This window comes from Lissotriton helveticus, chromosome 5_1 (assembly GCF_964261635.1).
Source record: "Lissotriton helveticus chromosome 5_1, aLisHel1.1, whole genome shotgun sequence".
In the NCBI taxonomy this organism is placed as follows: Eukaryota; Metazoa; Chordata; class Amphibia; order Caudata; family Salamandridae; genus Lissotriton; species Lissotriton helveticus.
The window spans coordinates 311,727,021-311,743,691 of record NC_136065.1 but is presented as its reverse complement, the minus strand read 5'-3'; the positions used below and the strand labels follow the sequence as shown (position 1 = coordinate 311,743,691).

At 46.2% G+C, this 16,671-nt stretch overlaps 1 protein-coding gene and 1 non-coding gene across 3 annotated transcripts in view; one reads left to right on the top strand and one right to left on the bottom strand.

Annotated features, from left to right (window-relative positions):
* Positions 1-16,671, bottom strand: part of PLEKHN1 (pleckstrin homology domain containing N1) — a 102,444-nt gene that overhangs the window by 47,658 nt on the left and 38,115 nt on the right. For both annotated transcript variants that reach the window (XM_078642351.1, XM_078642352.1), the window contains 4 exons: positions 13,875-13,959; positions 11,477-11,601; positions 6,231-6,380; positions 2,777-2,857 (listed from right to left, as the gene is read on the bottom strand). In XM_078642351.1, coding sequence (XP_078498477.1) covers positions 2,777-2,857; positions 6,231-6,380; positions 11,477-11,601; positions 13,875-13,959 — 441 coding nt within the window. The remainder of the gene's footprint in view (positions 1-2,776; positions 2,858-6,230; positions 6,381-11,476; positions 11,602-13,874; positions 13,960-16,671) is intronic.
* LOC144756902 (U6 spliceosomal RNA) lies at positions 5,190-5,292 on the top strand. The gene has a single exon (XR_013595390.1). It is a non-coding gene; the product is annotated as a U6 spliceosomal RNA (small nuclear RNA).

Sequence of the window (16,671 nt, the reverse complement as noted above, 5' to 3'; positions counted from 1 at the left end):
AGGAATACATCCAAACAGCCAATAGTATTAGGTGAGAAATGTCTCCTTCACTCGGCTGACCCAAGACGTGATTTGCATACGTCTCTGGCCAAGCCTGAGCCAAGACGTGATTTGCATACGTCTCGAGGAATGGCTAAAAGAGGCTGTTCAAAGAAAGGCAATGGCTGAAAAGGATGCACCCAAAGCTAACTCCAAGTTTATAATTAGTAATGTGTCTGCTTGACAGCTATGAAGACCCAGCCCTACAGAGAATGGAGATGCATCGCAACCCTGTGCAAAAGTAGCATCTGAGTTGTATCCTGATCCTTCATCTATCTAGCTCCTAGCTGCGTTTCGGTAAAGCCCTCCCATGAACCCAGATGCAGGCAAGCAGTGGTGTGGGCTATGTGCAGACGATGATGATGGTAAGGAGGCCAAACCTGACTGGAAGATGTGGAGATGTAGCACTGTCTCTCTGCTATACCCAGCTGGGTCTGGTAGCTCAGTAGACTAATGTATCCACTGTAGGGGCCTGTGTTCGACCTCAGGTTCCAATCCCGGTGGGTCCATAGAGCCTTTCATTCATCTGAGATTTATAAAATGAGTACCATTGAGTTGGTTAACAATAAACGACTGTTACTCAGCGCCAAGATACCCGTCTGGGTGAACGTGTGCTTTACAAATATAAGCTGAAGCACATCACTACCTGTTCTGAACTGCAGGCATTGAGGACTTCCCAGTGAATGTGGGAACGCTGTGTGTCTGTGGCACAGGGGCAGCAGGAGATGGGCAGCAGCACCTGCATGTTGTCTGGGGTGGCTGCAGCTGAGGAGAGTTGAACTTGGCACCTCTGTGCACATCTGCCTGGTTGGAAACTACCAATATTGTTGTGGCAACGTGGAGGCGCCTGTATGCTCTTGGGAGGCAGATATGTTGTGTGTTTCCTTTACAAACCTCTAAATACAGCTATTGTTTGTAGTTTGTGGGCATCTCACGCCATTACATGATCTTCAGTCGCAGCAGCTTTACTACTTGTCTTCACCAAACATCACAGCATGTCACTACCGCTCTTCTAACATATCACACTTGCTGCAAACGCACTACACCTCTTTGGTGTGTGCCCTGAATATTGAAGATGGACTAGCAAGGTTTAATATTGAATCCACAATTTCGATAGATAAATAAGCAAAGATGTTCTATACCTAACTCTACATATGTGTACCTAGATGTGGAGTTAGGAATAGTAAATCTATACTTCTACTATATGCACTTAGCTTTCGATATTTTAGTCTTCGATGTTTTGTCCACAATATTCTTGTACCACGACATACATATCTTCGCTATTCAGTAGTACAACCCCCTTGTAACAAATAAAGTCACAGCAAGTGCACAACCCCATTTCTAACAAATATCACACTCGCTGCAAATGCAGTAACTTCTTCTAACCAATATCACAGTCAAAGCAAATGCATTACCTCACTTCTAACAAATATCACACTCGTTGCAAATGCACTAACGTCTTCTAATAAATATGACACTCAAAGCCAGTGCAATACCCCACTTTAAACAAATATCACAGTCGCGGCAAGTGCACTACTCCTCTTCTAACAAATATCACACTGAAAGCAAGTGCACTACCCCACTTCTAACAAATATCACACTGAAACAAGTGCACTACCTTTCTTCTAATGCGTATCTCACTCAACCCAAGTTCACTACCTTTCGTCTAACAAATATCACACTCAGGGCAAGTAAACTACTACTCTTCACACAATTATCACACTCAAAGCAAGTGCACTACCCCACTTCTAACAAATATAACACTCAAAGCAAATGCACTACCCCACTTATAACATATAACACTCAAAGCAAGTGCACTACTCCTGTTCTAATACATATCACACTCAAACGAAGTGCACTACCTTTCATCGAACAAATATCCCACTCATGGCAAGGGGAGATATCCTTTAGTTCGCATGCGATACATCGCATGCCATTACAACGCGTTTGTTACTACGACCGCGATGTTACATTGCTGAATTTTGCCACAGTTTCTACATACCGCAGAATAAAAAATACAATTTCACCCAACCCCGGTTGCCAGCAAATCCATCACCGTATACATCGACTTGGAGTAGAAGTGAAAAAGGTGGTACAACCCTGCCCCTACTACCTCCATCCCACCGAGTGATTCCCAGAGAATCCCCGAGAGATGTGGGCTGAGAAAAGTAAAAGGAGAAAGTAGGAACGCCTTTTGTAGGTAGGTTTGTGCAACGAGATTTTATCATTTTATGTTTCTTTGTAACACTTTCTGTGACATCCTGTGGTTTTAATGACAGTTCAGGTGCACTGTATGTGCCATCACTGTAAATCAAAAATGATTTAATAAATTAGATCCAAACGAAGACCACGATCACAACGTCAGCCTGGAGAGGAACCCTTGGGAGCTACCATTCACATACATTTAAATACATTTAAACACTTCTACTCCTAACCATGTCTGAGGCCTTTAGGGCAGGTCAAAAGGCCCAAAACTACAAAATCTGCTAATCTAGCAAATCTGTATTTCATCTGCACTTTTCTCAGCACACAAGTGGAGCAGCGCCCTGCGGCGGGTGATGGGAAGAGGGTGTCCCCTCGAAGAACTAGGCAGACGCTTAGAACAGTCAACATTTGTAATGAGAAAACAACACTGACACTGTACACATAAGTAAAGCATGAGACTCACACGTGACGAAGCGTTGCACGCACCCCAGCCAGAAGACCAGGCACAGGGACACAGGCCAACAATTCTTACCCGGAAGTAGAGGCCGCTCTGCTCTTCGCTCAGGATCACCAGCGTCTCAGGGTACAGGATCAAGAGTCTCTCGTGTTGCTCCTGGTGGGGTCAAAGGTTTTGGAAGTCAAATACGAGTAACACAGCACAATTGCTCAGATCCTCATGGGAGATGAAGAGAGCTAGGCGCATCTACCCTGTCCATTTCCATGCTCGCCATAACATTGTGGGCCCTGTCTAGTCTGCAGCTCTGTATTTGCTCTCACACTCTGATTACTTCTCTGTCTGTCAAAGGCCTATTTGTTTTGGTGCAGTGTTACTACATCTGCAAGATTGTTGTCAGTTCATGGAGACATCCTAAGCATGTGGGTACATTTGGGTGATTGTGCTGCCATTAAAGTTCTTCGCGCCACCTTTTACGATTTTAGTGGTAAAGTATTTAATAAGTATTACAGTCAGCAGGACTTGCGGCAATCATGCACAGGAACTTTAACATTTGACTTAAAGTTATTGAGAGCACTTCATTGCCACAGTGCATAATAGTGAGCGCATGGCCCTCCGATCCCATATTATGCCAACTGACGTAGTCTAAGATGGATGTGCAGGGATAACTTTATGAGTGTGTGTCCATCTCATTGCTTGAACTCAGGAAAGCACGTAGGAGTTTCTTTACAATCAGGCTACTTTTGTTCAAAGGGGTGCTAGCGAAACATCGATTTTTAAAATACAGGAAAAAGAGCATGGTTTAATGGACATAGAAAATGTACTATGATGGAAAACTGCTTCGGCTTCCGTCGTGTGGATCAAGCAGTTCCTGCTCCATCATGGCAGTAGAATCACTCTGCATAATGAGGATGAGTGTACCATGTTTACACCGGTATACTGCAGCATTGTGGGGATGTCACATCATAAAGAGCAGAGCTGTTGCCGGCCAAAGTCCGGTTCTAATCTGACAAAAGACTCGATCTTAAGCAATTGATGTGGGCTGAGGAGCAAACCTCAGCATTCCAGGAAAGGGTTAATAAGGAACTAAGGAATTGCCACAACATCCGAGTTGTGCTAAAATTTCACAATTTCCTTTTGGTCACAAAGGTATTTACAAGGATAAAAGTAAGTGCTTTTGTGGCTGAAGTATTTTACCTCTTAAAATGATTTAAATCTCAGTTACATTTTTTCACTCGTGATCATATGCAAAACTGAATATGGAAGAGAAGCCACACAGAGCATGCACAGTACTTCTTTTGTGTGCACAAGCTCTACGATGTTACATGTTTCAGTTTGAAGAAAGACAGCCTGTATCTAAAATACTGAATTCAGGAGCAACCTAGTAACATTTTCAGTACCTACATTTTTTTTCATACATCCGATAATGCACCTCGATTTTTTTTTTATTGTACACATTTTAGTGAAATTAAAGAGTTGATATTCTTTATGATGAAGATTTTGTGCAGTCGGAAGCACGCCAGAGAAGGTTCAGCTCTAAGTGAGAATAGGTGAGCTTGCAAGTCAATCAGGCATGTTTCTGCAAGTTATGGTAGACAGGGGATGTCTGCAGCAAGCCCAAAGATCCTGAACTCCGCCACTGAGTCCCACAAGAACCAGTTCCTAATCTATTCAGATATCTGCAAAAAACGAGTCTCGTTCTGTTTGATAGTGGCCTGAGCCCTGTATCTTGATTGGCTGCCGGTGGCCATTGTATTGGGAGGTGAGGGAGTGTTCAGGTAGATGGTGAGATGAGTAGGGTCACCTTGGAGATACCACTGACTTCCCCACGGGGCTCTTGCTGGGTCCAGGGATGTGGGGTTGGCATTCATTGGGAGAAGAAGGCCCCGGTGTAGAATTGTTTTAGTGGCCTAAGTTGTATTAGGTCAAAAGTTCCAATGTATACAGGAGAACGACTATACGTTTGAAAATAAAGAGTTTAAAAACTCAAAAGTTGAAAAGATCTATACATTTTTTTAAAACATTTAAAAAGATAAGTAAGAAATAAGGCACCCAGTAAGGACAATGGTACCAGTTAGGAATACAGAACCGTTAAGGAAAGAGATAGGGTAAGAGATGCTAAAATCAGGGGTAGGATTGAAAACTGAGTTAGTGTCTTGAGTACACTTGGGACACACATGAGGGATACATCCAGGGAGAGGGCGAGGGTGGTTGTGTATTTTTTGCAAGCTTTAGTGTTAATGTTAAGTAAGAGAATAAGGTAGGATTGGTGACGAGGTTAGAGTTAGGGGTAAGAGTAAAGCATAGAGTTTGGGCACTTCCCAGCGTGAGCATGGACAGGAGGTTACATTTAGGGTTAGATAGTAGCATTAGGGTTATCAAGGTAGAGTTAGAGTTACATTTCGGCTTACCAGTGGAGACTAAAGTAAAATATACGTAAAAAACAATAAATGTCGATCTTTTGGCTTTAAAACTAAACACACAATTGCCCTAGCTTTGGAAGCTCATATACTGAAATTGCAACGATACACAGAAGATTGGCATGGCTCCTGCAAAAGGATAGCACACAACTTCACGAAGAGCTCTATATTTTTCTCAATTAGTTTGATTTTTACATCACACCGAGAAGATAGCCAAATAGAGCACTGGTGGTGTACCCCAATGTCCTAGATGTAGATCGCAAAGGGTAGATTGTGTACATATGTTGGCTGAATGTCCTATAATTCGGTTAAACTTCAATGATGCTTTTTTGTACAGAATGTCATTAGAAACAGGGCTTTTGCTGGGTTGTGATCCTGTACTAATTATGTTGGGGTTTAAGAAGGAAACTTAGAACAATTTAATGCTTGGATACATTGATTGCACACTTACACATGGCCTGGCAGTGGAAGAGCATCGCTCAACCTGATATTACTTTATGGCTCAGGATGTATTGGACTTTTATAAGTTTGAAAAACAAATGAACTTGGATAGGCCTACGAAAAGATATAAATGCTTATGGGGACTTGCTGGGGTTCATAAATTGATTGTGGTAAACCAATAAAGATGGAATGGACTGCCCTGGACAAGGAGTAGATTTAGGATCATAAGCACTTGATATTAGAGTATTGATAACTAGTATATCTTTTGGAGTCCCTCTTGGGTTATGTTCTGCCTAAATAAAATAAAAACAAAAGGACTTATTTACAAGCCACTTGCGCCGCCGGTGTGTCTTTTTTTTTAAAAGGGGAAAAAGTAAGGTACCAGCAGCACAAGGGGCATGTAAATAAGCCCCAAAATTCATAGGCTGCATTGCATTTCAGACTAAATGTTTCCAACTTTTTGTATCAAATTTAAAGCATTTCAAACTAGAGTTTTCGAACTTTTTACCTTTGTTCAACATAAACAACCTTGCCCTCCTGTCTGCATTGGATTTAGAGGTGTGTTGATGATTGGCGCCCACCAGAATGGGAGGTCCAGATAGCCCACTTTGAGGTCGCCTCTCCCAGGGATTCACAATGGGATCAGATAAGTGCGGAATGGGGGTGCTCACCTGAAAGGGGAGGTGCTGTAGGGTCACTTTGGAGACGTAGTTGACCTCGCCCAGAGACTCCCGCTGAGTTCCTTCCCAGTTCTGGATGGGCAGGTTTTGTACGGACCAGCGCAGCTCTGCCGTGTGCACGTGGCTTCCGCTCCCATGGCGCTGCCCAAGAGAAAGACATGTTACATGTGAGTGACACAACTCTGGCACGCAATAATCACCCAACTCTCAATAAATGTGAACCATGGGTAACCAATCACTGCCAACTTTCCACAGTCGCTGTCAGCCCCCAACAGCTTGATCATGCTTATCAGACGGTCATTGAGGGAGCCCATGACGCAAACACTGGGGGTCCGCAGTGCCTAGTTTCTGTGGAGCCCAATCTGTAGGCACCTTCCCATAGCACCCAATTACCAGTGGCTTCGGGCACTGCCACCTGTGCTCTGCATGCACCCAATCACTATAGGCTTCCAGCACCAATCACTCTTCTCCCTGCCCAAAACACTCAATCACTTCACTATAGTCTGTCAACACCAATCACTAAGCCCGCCTGCCTACAGCACCCAATCACTATGGGCTTACAGCAACAATCACTCTTCCCCCAGCCCACAGCACCTGATCACTATAGGCTGCCAGCCAGAATCACTCTGCATCCCACAGACAGCATCCAGTCAGCATGAGTTTCCAGCAGCACTCACTCTGTCCCACGCCCCAGCACCCAATCACTATGGGCTGCCAGCACCAATCACTCTGCTCCCTGCCCACAGCACCCAATCAGTACTGCGAAGCTCAAACACACCAGTCTGTCACCATCAGACTTCCCACCCCTGCTTCCGACACCCAGTCGCTGAGGGTCTGCAGCACCCTACTGCTGTGGACCCCAGTATCCACTCACTGTGCCTGACACCCAATCACTGAACTCCCAGCAGTCATTCACTTTGTCCTGATCCCAGCGCCTCTCCAAACCACCATATACGATTCCCCAAACTCTGCCAAGTGCTTAGAGTACATTCATTTTGAAGTGAGACTGTTTGCGGGTGCGTTATAGATTAAGATTCGAACACTGTAGCAGTGTCTGCCTACCAAAAGTAGAGCAGTTTGATCAGGGTTGGGTAAGGCACTCCATCTATGGTGGTGCAAGATATCTAGGTAAAGGGTTTCAGGAGTAGGATACGCTGTCCATAGTATGATACATAGGGCTTTGAGGGTACGCTGGGACGTCTATAGTAAGTTTGATGTCTAGGGTATTTATTAGGGGTATTCAAGGATGTCTATAGTAAGGTACTCTGTCTAGTGCAGGCTCTCCTAGGCTCGGTTGTAGTGTTTAGGGTAAGACATGCTGTTCAGTTTAGAATAGAGGAGGTTGTTTGGGGTATGGAAGGCTCTCATTGGTAGGAGAAGGTGTGTTTGGTAAGGCAGGGTGTTTAGTGTAGGGAAGGCTATCCCTTACCAAAGTGTCTACGGTAGGAAAGGCTATCCGGGCTACTGCAAGAGTCCCCGTCAGATAAGGTTCCTAGGGTAGGGGAGACAGACTCAGGTAAAGTGAGGCTATTTAGCATGGGGCAGATGGCAGAAGGTTTAGGGAGGGACACTGTGTTTAGTGTAGGGAATGCTGCCTAGCAGGGCAGGTAATTTAGGGTCAGGCAAGGTATCCTGTGTAGCGCAGAACCTTTGAGGTAGGCCAGGGTTCCTAGTGAGAAGGCAGGACACTCCTTGGCATGGGGGCTGTGTGGCATAGGGCACAGTGCTTAGGGTAGTCATGGATTCTATGAGTGGGTAGGACAGGGTGTGTAGGTCAGTGGAGTGTGCCAAGCGTAGGGCAGGTTGCTACAGACATGGTATCTTGTGTAGAGTGACTATGGTGTGTTTGGCAAGTGTTTAGAGTAGGACAGCCTGTTAAGGGTGGACGAGGGTGGTTAGAGGAGAACATGGTGCCCAGGGGAAGGAAGCTGATTGGATAGGGGACGGTGGTTAAGGTACTGTAGGTTTTCTGCTTCCATCCGCTGCCCTTTCTACGAAGGGTTCCTTGTATTTGAATTTCACTCAGTAGCAGAATACAATCCTCTAGTTTGTGGAAAGTGCCTGAGAAAGAGCAAAAGAAGTTTCGGAGCGCCTGCCTGGGGTAGGGCAGGACATTCGACCTAGGCTACAGTATGAGAAGCATCCATGGAGCTGGGGCGGGTGGGTAGGGCCGCCAGGCTTACTAGAGTTGGGCCTGGGCAGACTGTCTCAGTTGGCCTAGCGTGGTACAGCAGGCAATCTAGGTAGGAAATGTGGTTTATTTCAGTGTTTCCTCTGTTTTGACGGAAGATCAGAGGTGGAAAGGGGAGGGAGTAAAGCACACAAGCCCAGTATGGTGAAGGACGAAGGGTTTTCTCAGAACCCACAAGCTACCCAAATTTACGTATCGTGACCAGCCTAGAGTGGCGTACAGGCATGCTGTCTAGGTAGAAGATGTTACCTATGGCAGTGTGTGCTGCGTGGAGAAGTGGGGTGAGGTCGGGTGGCAGGGGCGTGATGGGTGGCTTTCTAGGAGACCCATGTTCATCAGATGTAGGTAGGGTAGGTGGCACAGCATGGAGGGGATAAGGCACGCTAGCTGGATAGAACAGGCTCTCTGTGACAGTGTGGGCTATGTTTAGAGTGGGAAGGAAAGCTCAGCATTTCACTAACTTTGAATCGGGCCTGGCAGGGAGTGGGTTACGGTAGTGTGCATAGGTAAAGTACGCTACTAATGCTCTTTGGCGGCCTGGCAACCACATTCTCTTCTCCCCGAAGGCCAGGGACTTGCTGTGGGGAGTTGGAGGTGTCCAGGTGTAAGGCTGTGGGTGGGGGGGGGGGTATTGTGTGAGGAGTTGGAGGTGTTCAGGTGTCAGACGGTGGGTGGTGTGGAATGAGGAGTTGGAGGTGTTCAGGTGTCAGGCGGTGGGTGGGGTGGAATGAGGAGTTGGAGGTGTTCAGGTGTCAGGTGGTGGGGTGGGTGGTGTGGTATGAGGAGTTGGAGGTGTTCAGGTGTCAGGCGGTGGGGTGGGTGGTGTGGTATGAGGAGTTGGAGGTGTTCAGGTGTCAGACGGTGGGGTAGGGTGGTGTGGTATGAGGAGTTGGAGGTGTTTAGGTGTCAGACGGTGGGGTGGGTGAGGTGGTGTGAGGAGTTGGGGGTGTTCAGGTGTCAGACGGTGGGGTGGGTGGTGTGGTGTGAGGAGTTGGAGGTGTTCAGGTGTCAGACGGTGGGGTGGGTGAGGTGGTGTGAGGAGTTGGGGGTGTTCAAGTGTCAGACGGTGGGGTAGGGTGGTGTGGTATGAGGAGTTGGAGGTGTTCAAGTGTCAGACGGTGGGGTAGGGTGGTGTGGTATGAGGAGTTGGAGGTGTTCAAGTGTCAGACGGTGGGTAGGGTGGTGTGGTATGAGGAGTTGGGGGTGTTCAGGTGTCAGACGGTGGGGTGGGTGAGGTGGTGTGAGGAGTTGGGGGTGTTCAAGTGTCAGACGGTGGGGTAGGGTGGTGTGGTATGAGGAGTTGGAGGTGTTCAAGTGTCAGACGGTGGGGTAGGGTGGTGTGGTATGAGGAGTTGGAGGTGTTCAAGTGTCAGACGGTGGGGTAGGGTGGTGTGGTATGAGGAGTTGGAGGTGTTCAAGTGTCAGACGGTGGGTAGGGTGGTGTGGTATGAGGAGTTGGAGGTGTTCAAGTGTCAGACGGTGGGGTAGGGTGGTGTGGTATGAGGAGTTGGAGGTGTTCAAGTGTCAGACGGTGGGGTAGGGTGGTGTGGTATGAGGAGTTGGAGGTGTTTAGGTGTCAGACGGTGGGGTGGGTGAGGTGGTGTGAGGAGTTGGGGGTGTTCAGGTGTCAGACAGTGGGGTAGGGTGGTTTGGGATGGGTGGTCTCAGATCCCAGAGGTCTGCGAGGTGTGTACAGGGCCTGGCGCAGGGAACGAGACAGGGCAGGCTGTCTGTGACCCTGAAAGCTGCCCTTTGACAGGCTGGCTCCGGCCCGCTCGTGTCCCCGAAGGCTCCCTCTTAAATTTCACTCAGCAGCAGGTGCCGGCCCTGGCGGCGGCCCACAGCGGGAAGAGCAGGGGGTGGCAGGGCCTGCGGGCAGCGGCTGCTCGCATCCTGCCAATCACAGCCCTGTTTCCATGACAAAGCAGGTGAGACAACACCCCCCCCCCCCCCCCATGCGCCTCACTAGGCTGGCACGGCGCTGGACAGCTCGACTGGCGGGGTCACGGCGGCACACGCTGAGGGCGGGCGAGGGGAGATTGTTTGGGCGCCACAGTGTTTTGCAGCAGTACTGGAGCCCATTAAAGGCCCAAACACGTTGTTAAGATATGACACTGCCTCCCCAGAGTTCACAAAGTTTTGCAACTATTTTCAAGTGAAACAGGGACGGTTGTGTAGAGTTCACGTACATGTGAATGACTCTTACCCAACACAACCAGCCTCTGGAGACCAGTCGGAACTACCACAGTTGCCAGGCAGACCAGCCCGCCTAATGACGTGCTGCCATTTGGAAATCGGGTGTATCGGCTTAGAACTCCTAATCTTCAATAAAAAATTACAGAAAAAAAAAAAAAAGAACTCCTTCACAACATTTGGGGGCCTTTCCTAGTGGAACACCCCTTAACCAAGGTCCCAGGTGTCAGCAACCTTCTTCAGCGAGTAACTACCAGGATATGAGTGTCTCGGACAGACCCGTCATGTGGACTCACGTCCTGTGAAATGCCTCCAGGTGTAGTGATTGTTTTTAGCTGACAATGTCTTTCATGCTGATTTTTTTTGCAGCAAATACCTCATGCCGATTGCGCTACGCTCTGATACAAACCGGACCAGTTTTAGAAAAGCTTTAAAAACCTGGCTTTTCTCTATGGTCTAACAGGCAGTCATGTTCATCTTCCTTCTATAGCGCCAAGACGCCTCGGCATAAGTGCGCTTAATAAATAATTCAGTCAGTCAGTCAGTCTGTTTGAAAAAGTAGAGCCACAATTACCAGCACACAAACTACTATTGTTGCCTAAAATGCACAGAGCTCGCTAAACTTGACACTGGGCCAACTGGAAGTACAGTGAGGGCCGGCCTACTTTTGAGCAAATCCGTAATGCCCCTATCCATTTAATGCTGAGCTACTGAGAAATGTAAAGGGGTAGATACCCGGATTATGTCAAGGAGCAATTGCAAATGGAATCTGGGAAACTAGCATTGGCTGCCAAATGGCTTACATTAGCTTGCCGTCAAGTGAGTTAGATGGTCCCTCAGGAGAACTTCTTACCTCCCTGTCCAAGGAGGGGTCTGCCACCCCTCCGTTGAGCTGGATCTGCTTCTCCAGGTGGTACAGCCATCTGTGAAGTTCCTGCTGGCTGGCACAGTACACGATCAGGGGGTTCAGAGATGGCCCTAGAAAGAGAGACAGGAGCAGAAACCTGAGTAACAGCGCACAAGCAGCCATCTGTAAGGTGCAAGGACTGATCAACACCGCTCCAGCAGCTAGCACCCATGAGCTCCACAGGATGAGCTGGAGAACACCATGGCCAACTCTATGGTGCATGGGTTGACAGGGCAACATAGTACAAACAGTCAAGTCTGGGGTCTACGGCTGAGCAACAGCACATAGAGAGCCACTTCAGCGGTGCAGGTGTTCAGTATTAGTGCATAGGATTAGCACACCCTGACACCTCTAGTGTACATTAAGCGAGTACACATGAACAATGAGCCATCTCTGACGTACAGGGGGCAAACAGCAGTGCAGAAGCACCCAAGTGTGCCAGCAAGTCAAATTGGGTAATCAAAACATCTGTCATTTCATTTACAACACTATCAAATGTCAAAAACTGTTGCCCCAAGCTCTCTATGGAAAAAAAGTGATAATTCTTCACCTACAGCACCCACAACGCCACATTTACACCTTTAATCTCGGCGACATGTACATCTACGGTACAGATGTTCCACAAGGACGCAACAATTGCTTCTCCTCTCTTTTATATCAAACTTTCACCACGTCACCTTATCGATGCCTTCACACTCCCCTGCTCTATCGATGTGTTTGCTATTTAGATAATCTTAAAACACAAAACAATATCATATCTTAGAATCTCCTGGCAAGGCAATGGCCTCTTTCCAACAAACCAGTGGATGCTAAAGAATTGCTTTAAACTTAATTTGGCAAAAACGGAAATTCTCACCTACAACACAGGATAATGGCCCTGAATCCACATTACAACACTATCCACATGACCTTTGGAGTGAACACATCAACCCCAACAAAGACGGTAATAAACTGTGACTTGATCATTGACTACAAGATCTCACTCGAAACCCAAATTAACAAAGTGATCAGAGATGCTTCCCACACAATGAGAATGTTAAAAGGTATTTTCCCTTATTCTAGACATATCGTCCAGGATTCAAGCATATTTATTCCTAATGTCATCAAGTCTTGACTACCGAAATGGCCTTTACATTGGCCTATTAAAAACCAAACATACAAGCTACAACAAATCCAGCCACTGGACAAGTCCTAGATTTGGGAAGGTGCGACCACATTAGTCCTGCCCTCAAAGCCCAACACTGCTTACTAGTAGCAAGAAGGATCACATACGAAGCACTCTGTACTGCACACCGAGGGATCCACTTCTACAGGACCCGTCTTCTTGCAGTCAAAACTCAAACTGTACAGTCAAAGCAGAAACCTCAGATCTAAAATGGCTCCACTCCTAATCACTCCCTCTTAAACATCAGATATAGCCCCTTCTTCATCAAACGTGAAAGCTCTGGAACAATCTCCCAAAGAGAAAAAGGATCACTGACAGCCACCAAGAATTCAGAAAAGCAATACTAACCCGATGGTCCTAAAATCATGACACAAGAAGCCCACAGGCTACAAGTTACTAGGTTTGTATATGCAACATGCGAATCGATCCTTGCTTATTGATTCATGCATAAAGATGCTGCTGCGTGCCACCTCACTCTGTCTGGAGCACATCTTACAACATCAAAACACTTACTCATAGTTGGCACCTAACCAAAACCTCCGAAGCTCACACAGCTGCTGGAGTAGCAACTCACTTCACTGTGAGAACTAAAGCACATTGGGACCCCCAACAAGGAGTATGATAGAAATGATCTAATACTATACACAGCGTATACTTACACAATGCCAACATGTACATTTCATACTCATAGCATGCATAGGCACGTATTATGACGTATATAGGGCACATACAATGATCGGGAAGACACAAGTACAAGCAGTCTGCATAGGAGACAATAACACGTGGCACACTAGTGCGTGCAAAGGACAACACAGTATGTAAACACAACATGAACAAAAAATGTACACACACACTATTCACACCTTTATTATACAGAAAAGCAAAGGCAAGCAGCACACACTTCTGTCTATGCATTTATATAGAACACATAAGCTCTGTATGTACAGGAAACACACACTATAGACAAAGGAATCACAGGCAGCCACAGAGCAAACACACACACACCTACATACACAGTGCATGACACCCTGCTTAGTAAAGTAAGGTCTCCCTCATCTAGACTTGCACCTGTGCCATGTCTTTGACCTCACCCAACCCCACTACGTCCTCACAAGCAGGTCCACCAGCCTGCAGGAGGGGGGCTGCGTGAGTTCCTGCCTCGCCCAGTGCTTCTCTCACCAGCTATCCGGAAGGCGTGCTCCTCCTGTGACGCGGTCGATGACTCCATCTTGTATATGCTGAGCTCCTTCAAAGGCAGCAGTCCCTGTGCATGAAACAAAGAGCACCCACGTTTAGCCACTGTCCGGGCACCCCTCTACAAACCCCTGTACCTGGAGACACACTAGTCCAAAGTGGTACGGGTGATCGAGAGGCAGATGTCTCTTCAAGACAAGTACTGGCATTTCAGACATTTCAGAGGTACTGGCCTTGTCTGTATAACACTCCTCCTTGCTGTTGAGGCCCTTCAACCCTTTGCTCTTGCTACTAAAAAAATACCCCTTGACCTCCCAGACATCAATGTTGTGAACACGTATAACACAACATGTGTAGTTATAAAGCAAAGTGTATCTTGATGCAGAATTACAGATTTTCATTATTACCCAACACAATGATGCTAATTTCATCAAATTCAGAAGGATGAAAGGCTGAGTGGGCCCTCTAGAATTTGAGCAGAACCAACCTTGGTTCTGCTCAAATTCTACAGTGGATGCACTTGTCCACTGACCCACCAAACCTGACACCAAACTACATAACTTCAGATATTTTCCAAGTCTCCTGTAAGGCAGGAGGAAACCCACATCGAATCCCCAAATATAAGTCTTAAAAATGAATATATGGTATTTACCTTAAAGATTTTGTGGTCTCTATTTTCCATAGGCATGTTTTACTCATAACTTTGGTATTTTTCCATGTTTATTTTTGGTCTATAAAAAAAGGAAGTCACAGCTTGTGTTTTCCATACATATTGATACTAATCAACTATGTTGACTTGAGACTGGAGAGTGATGACTGTAATTCCTACGTGGGCTTAGCCAACTGCTATTTTGCATCATCTAAAAGTTATTGTGACAGCAACGATCCCCACATTAGTTACCGCGCTAGTAACGAGCCCACATTTGTTATAGAGCTAGTAATGTCCCAGTACTGATCCCCAGATTGGTTATGGTCATTAGTTACTGTGATAAGACTGATTCCCGGATTGGTTGTTGACACTAATTACCAGATTGGTTATTGTCATTAGTGTGCCACTACCGATTCCGAAATTGGTTATAGTCATTCATTACTGTGCCAACACTGATTCCCAGATTGGTTATTGTAGCGGGAATGAGACCCACCTGAATTTTAGAGCAAGTAGTCTTGCTTCACTTACACACTTGCTTTATTAGTGTTGAGGCCCCCTTAATAGAATTGACATGGCGCTGATATTAACCTGCCACGTAGATATTGTACTGTAATCTAGCCCAGACATTATTGTAAGTAGTGAACTTTGCTGTCTAGTAGTGCTCATTGTGCCTGCCTGTGTGAGCCTGGATACCCTTGTATTTTGGATCAGGGGTGTCCAGTATTCGCCTATGAAGGCAAGAGCTATGCCAGATAGTTAGTAGACCCACCTAATACCAATTTGCCTTAAATATATTAAAACTGGAAGCGCTTACATAATGGTTGTTGTCGTGACAATGTAGCCTGGGTTCTGCCTCTCTTAGCCCAAGGTTGGATACCCATGTTACACGCTCCATCTCCCAAGTGTGTACACCGTGACGGAGCAGTGATATGTGAACCAGCTGCCATAGGGGAGCCCGGAAGGAACTGACGGACATCCATTATGTGGCACAGAAGGCAGCTACAGATTGGGGTTCATTAGGGAGGCATAATGAGAGAGGCAATCCATGTGCACCCCGAATGTAATGGGAGAGCACTGGTGAACTAAGCAACCCTGAAATGAATGGTGGCACCCTGGTTTACAGAATCCAGCTTGATGGCAGCACCCAGGAACATTCAAGCAACACCCTGATAGTACCGACCGCGCCCTGGAATACTGAGCAGCCTTATTTAATCCACTCTTCTCACATTTGTCCTTGTGTAATGTACCTGGTGCACATGTAAAGCGCTCCAATACCTTCAGGTCGAGGTGGTGCTATATAAAACTGCAAAATATGTGTGTTGTGTGTTGTGTGCGTGTGCGTGTGTGTGTGTGTGTGTGTATATACACATACACACCGTCTGACCGGTATGCTGCGCCGTCCCGATTTTATTATTTCATTTTTTACAGCAGGCTGTGTGATTTTGCTGCAGCACATGAAAAATATTCCTGAGATCGGCAGCCCGATACCCTCTGAAAACACAGACTGCAAAAATATAATTTGCAAAACCATAGGCTCTGTAACATACGATAGATACACTGACATAATATTAGCCTTCCATAAATAGCCTTCATAAAAAATTTAGACCTGTATTAAATTTCAAAATCCAGCAAAACTCGCTTTGCACATATGTTAGGAGGGGTTTTTGCATTATTTGAACGCCGGTTCAAGGATGTTTGTCGGAGGTCTTTGTGGTGGGACTGGGCACAGGTAGATTTTTTTTGCACGGAGATATTGATGCACGATTGTGATTTTGAGTAATCCCTCCCTGTATTTGTCCAAAAGAAGTTTTACTAGACTTTCGGTTCACATGCTACTTTCAGAAGACCTCAGGGAACTGCAATGCGGTGCGAATCCTTAAAAGAGGCTTCTACTGATATTTTAGGCAATTGATTTGTATGAAATATTTAGCCTTATCTTTTTTTAACCTTTCGCTTGGTGGCAACTCACGTTCTCTTTGGCTTGTTGGAATGTCATAAATAGGCCAGGCATGCATCTCTCGGTATTTTTGCGTTTTTCCTAAATAAATTCACAAAGTGACAATAACACATTTTTCATCCCTCTGTTTCTTTACTTATTATAATTGGGAACCAGGAAGCCTTCGTATTAATCTC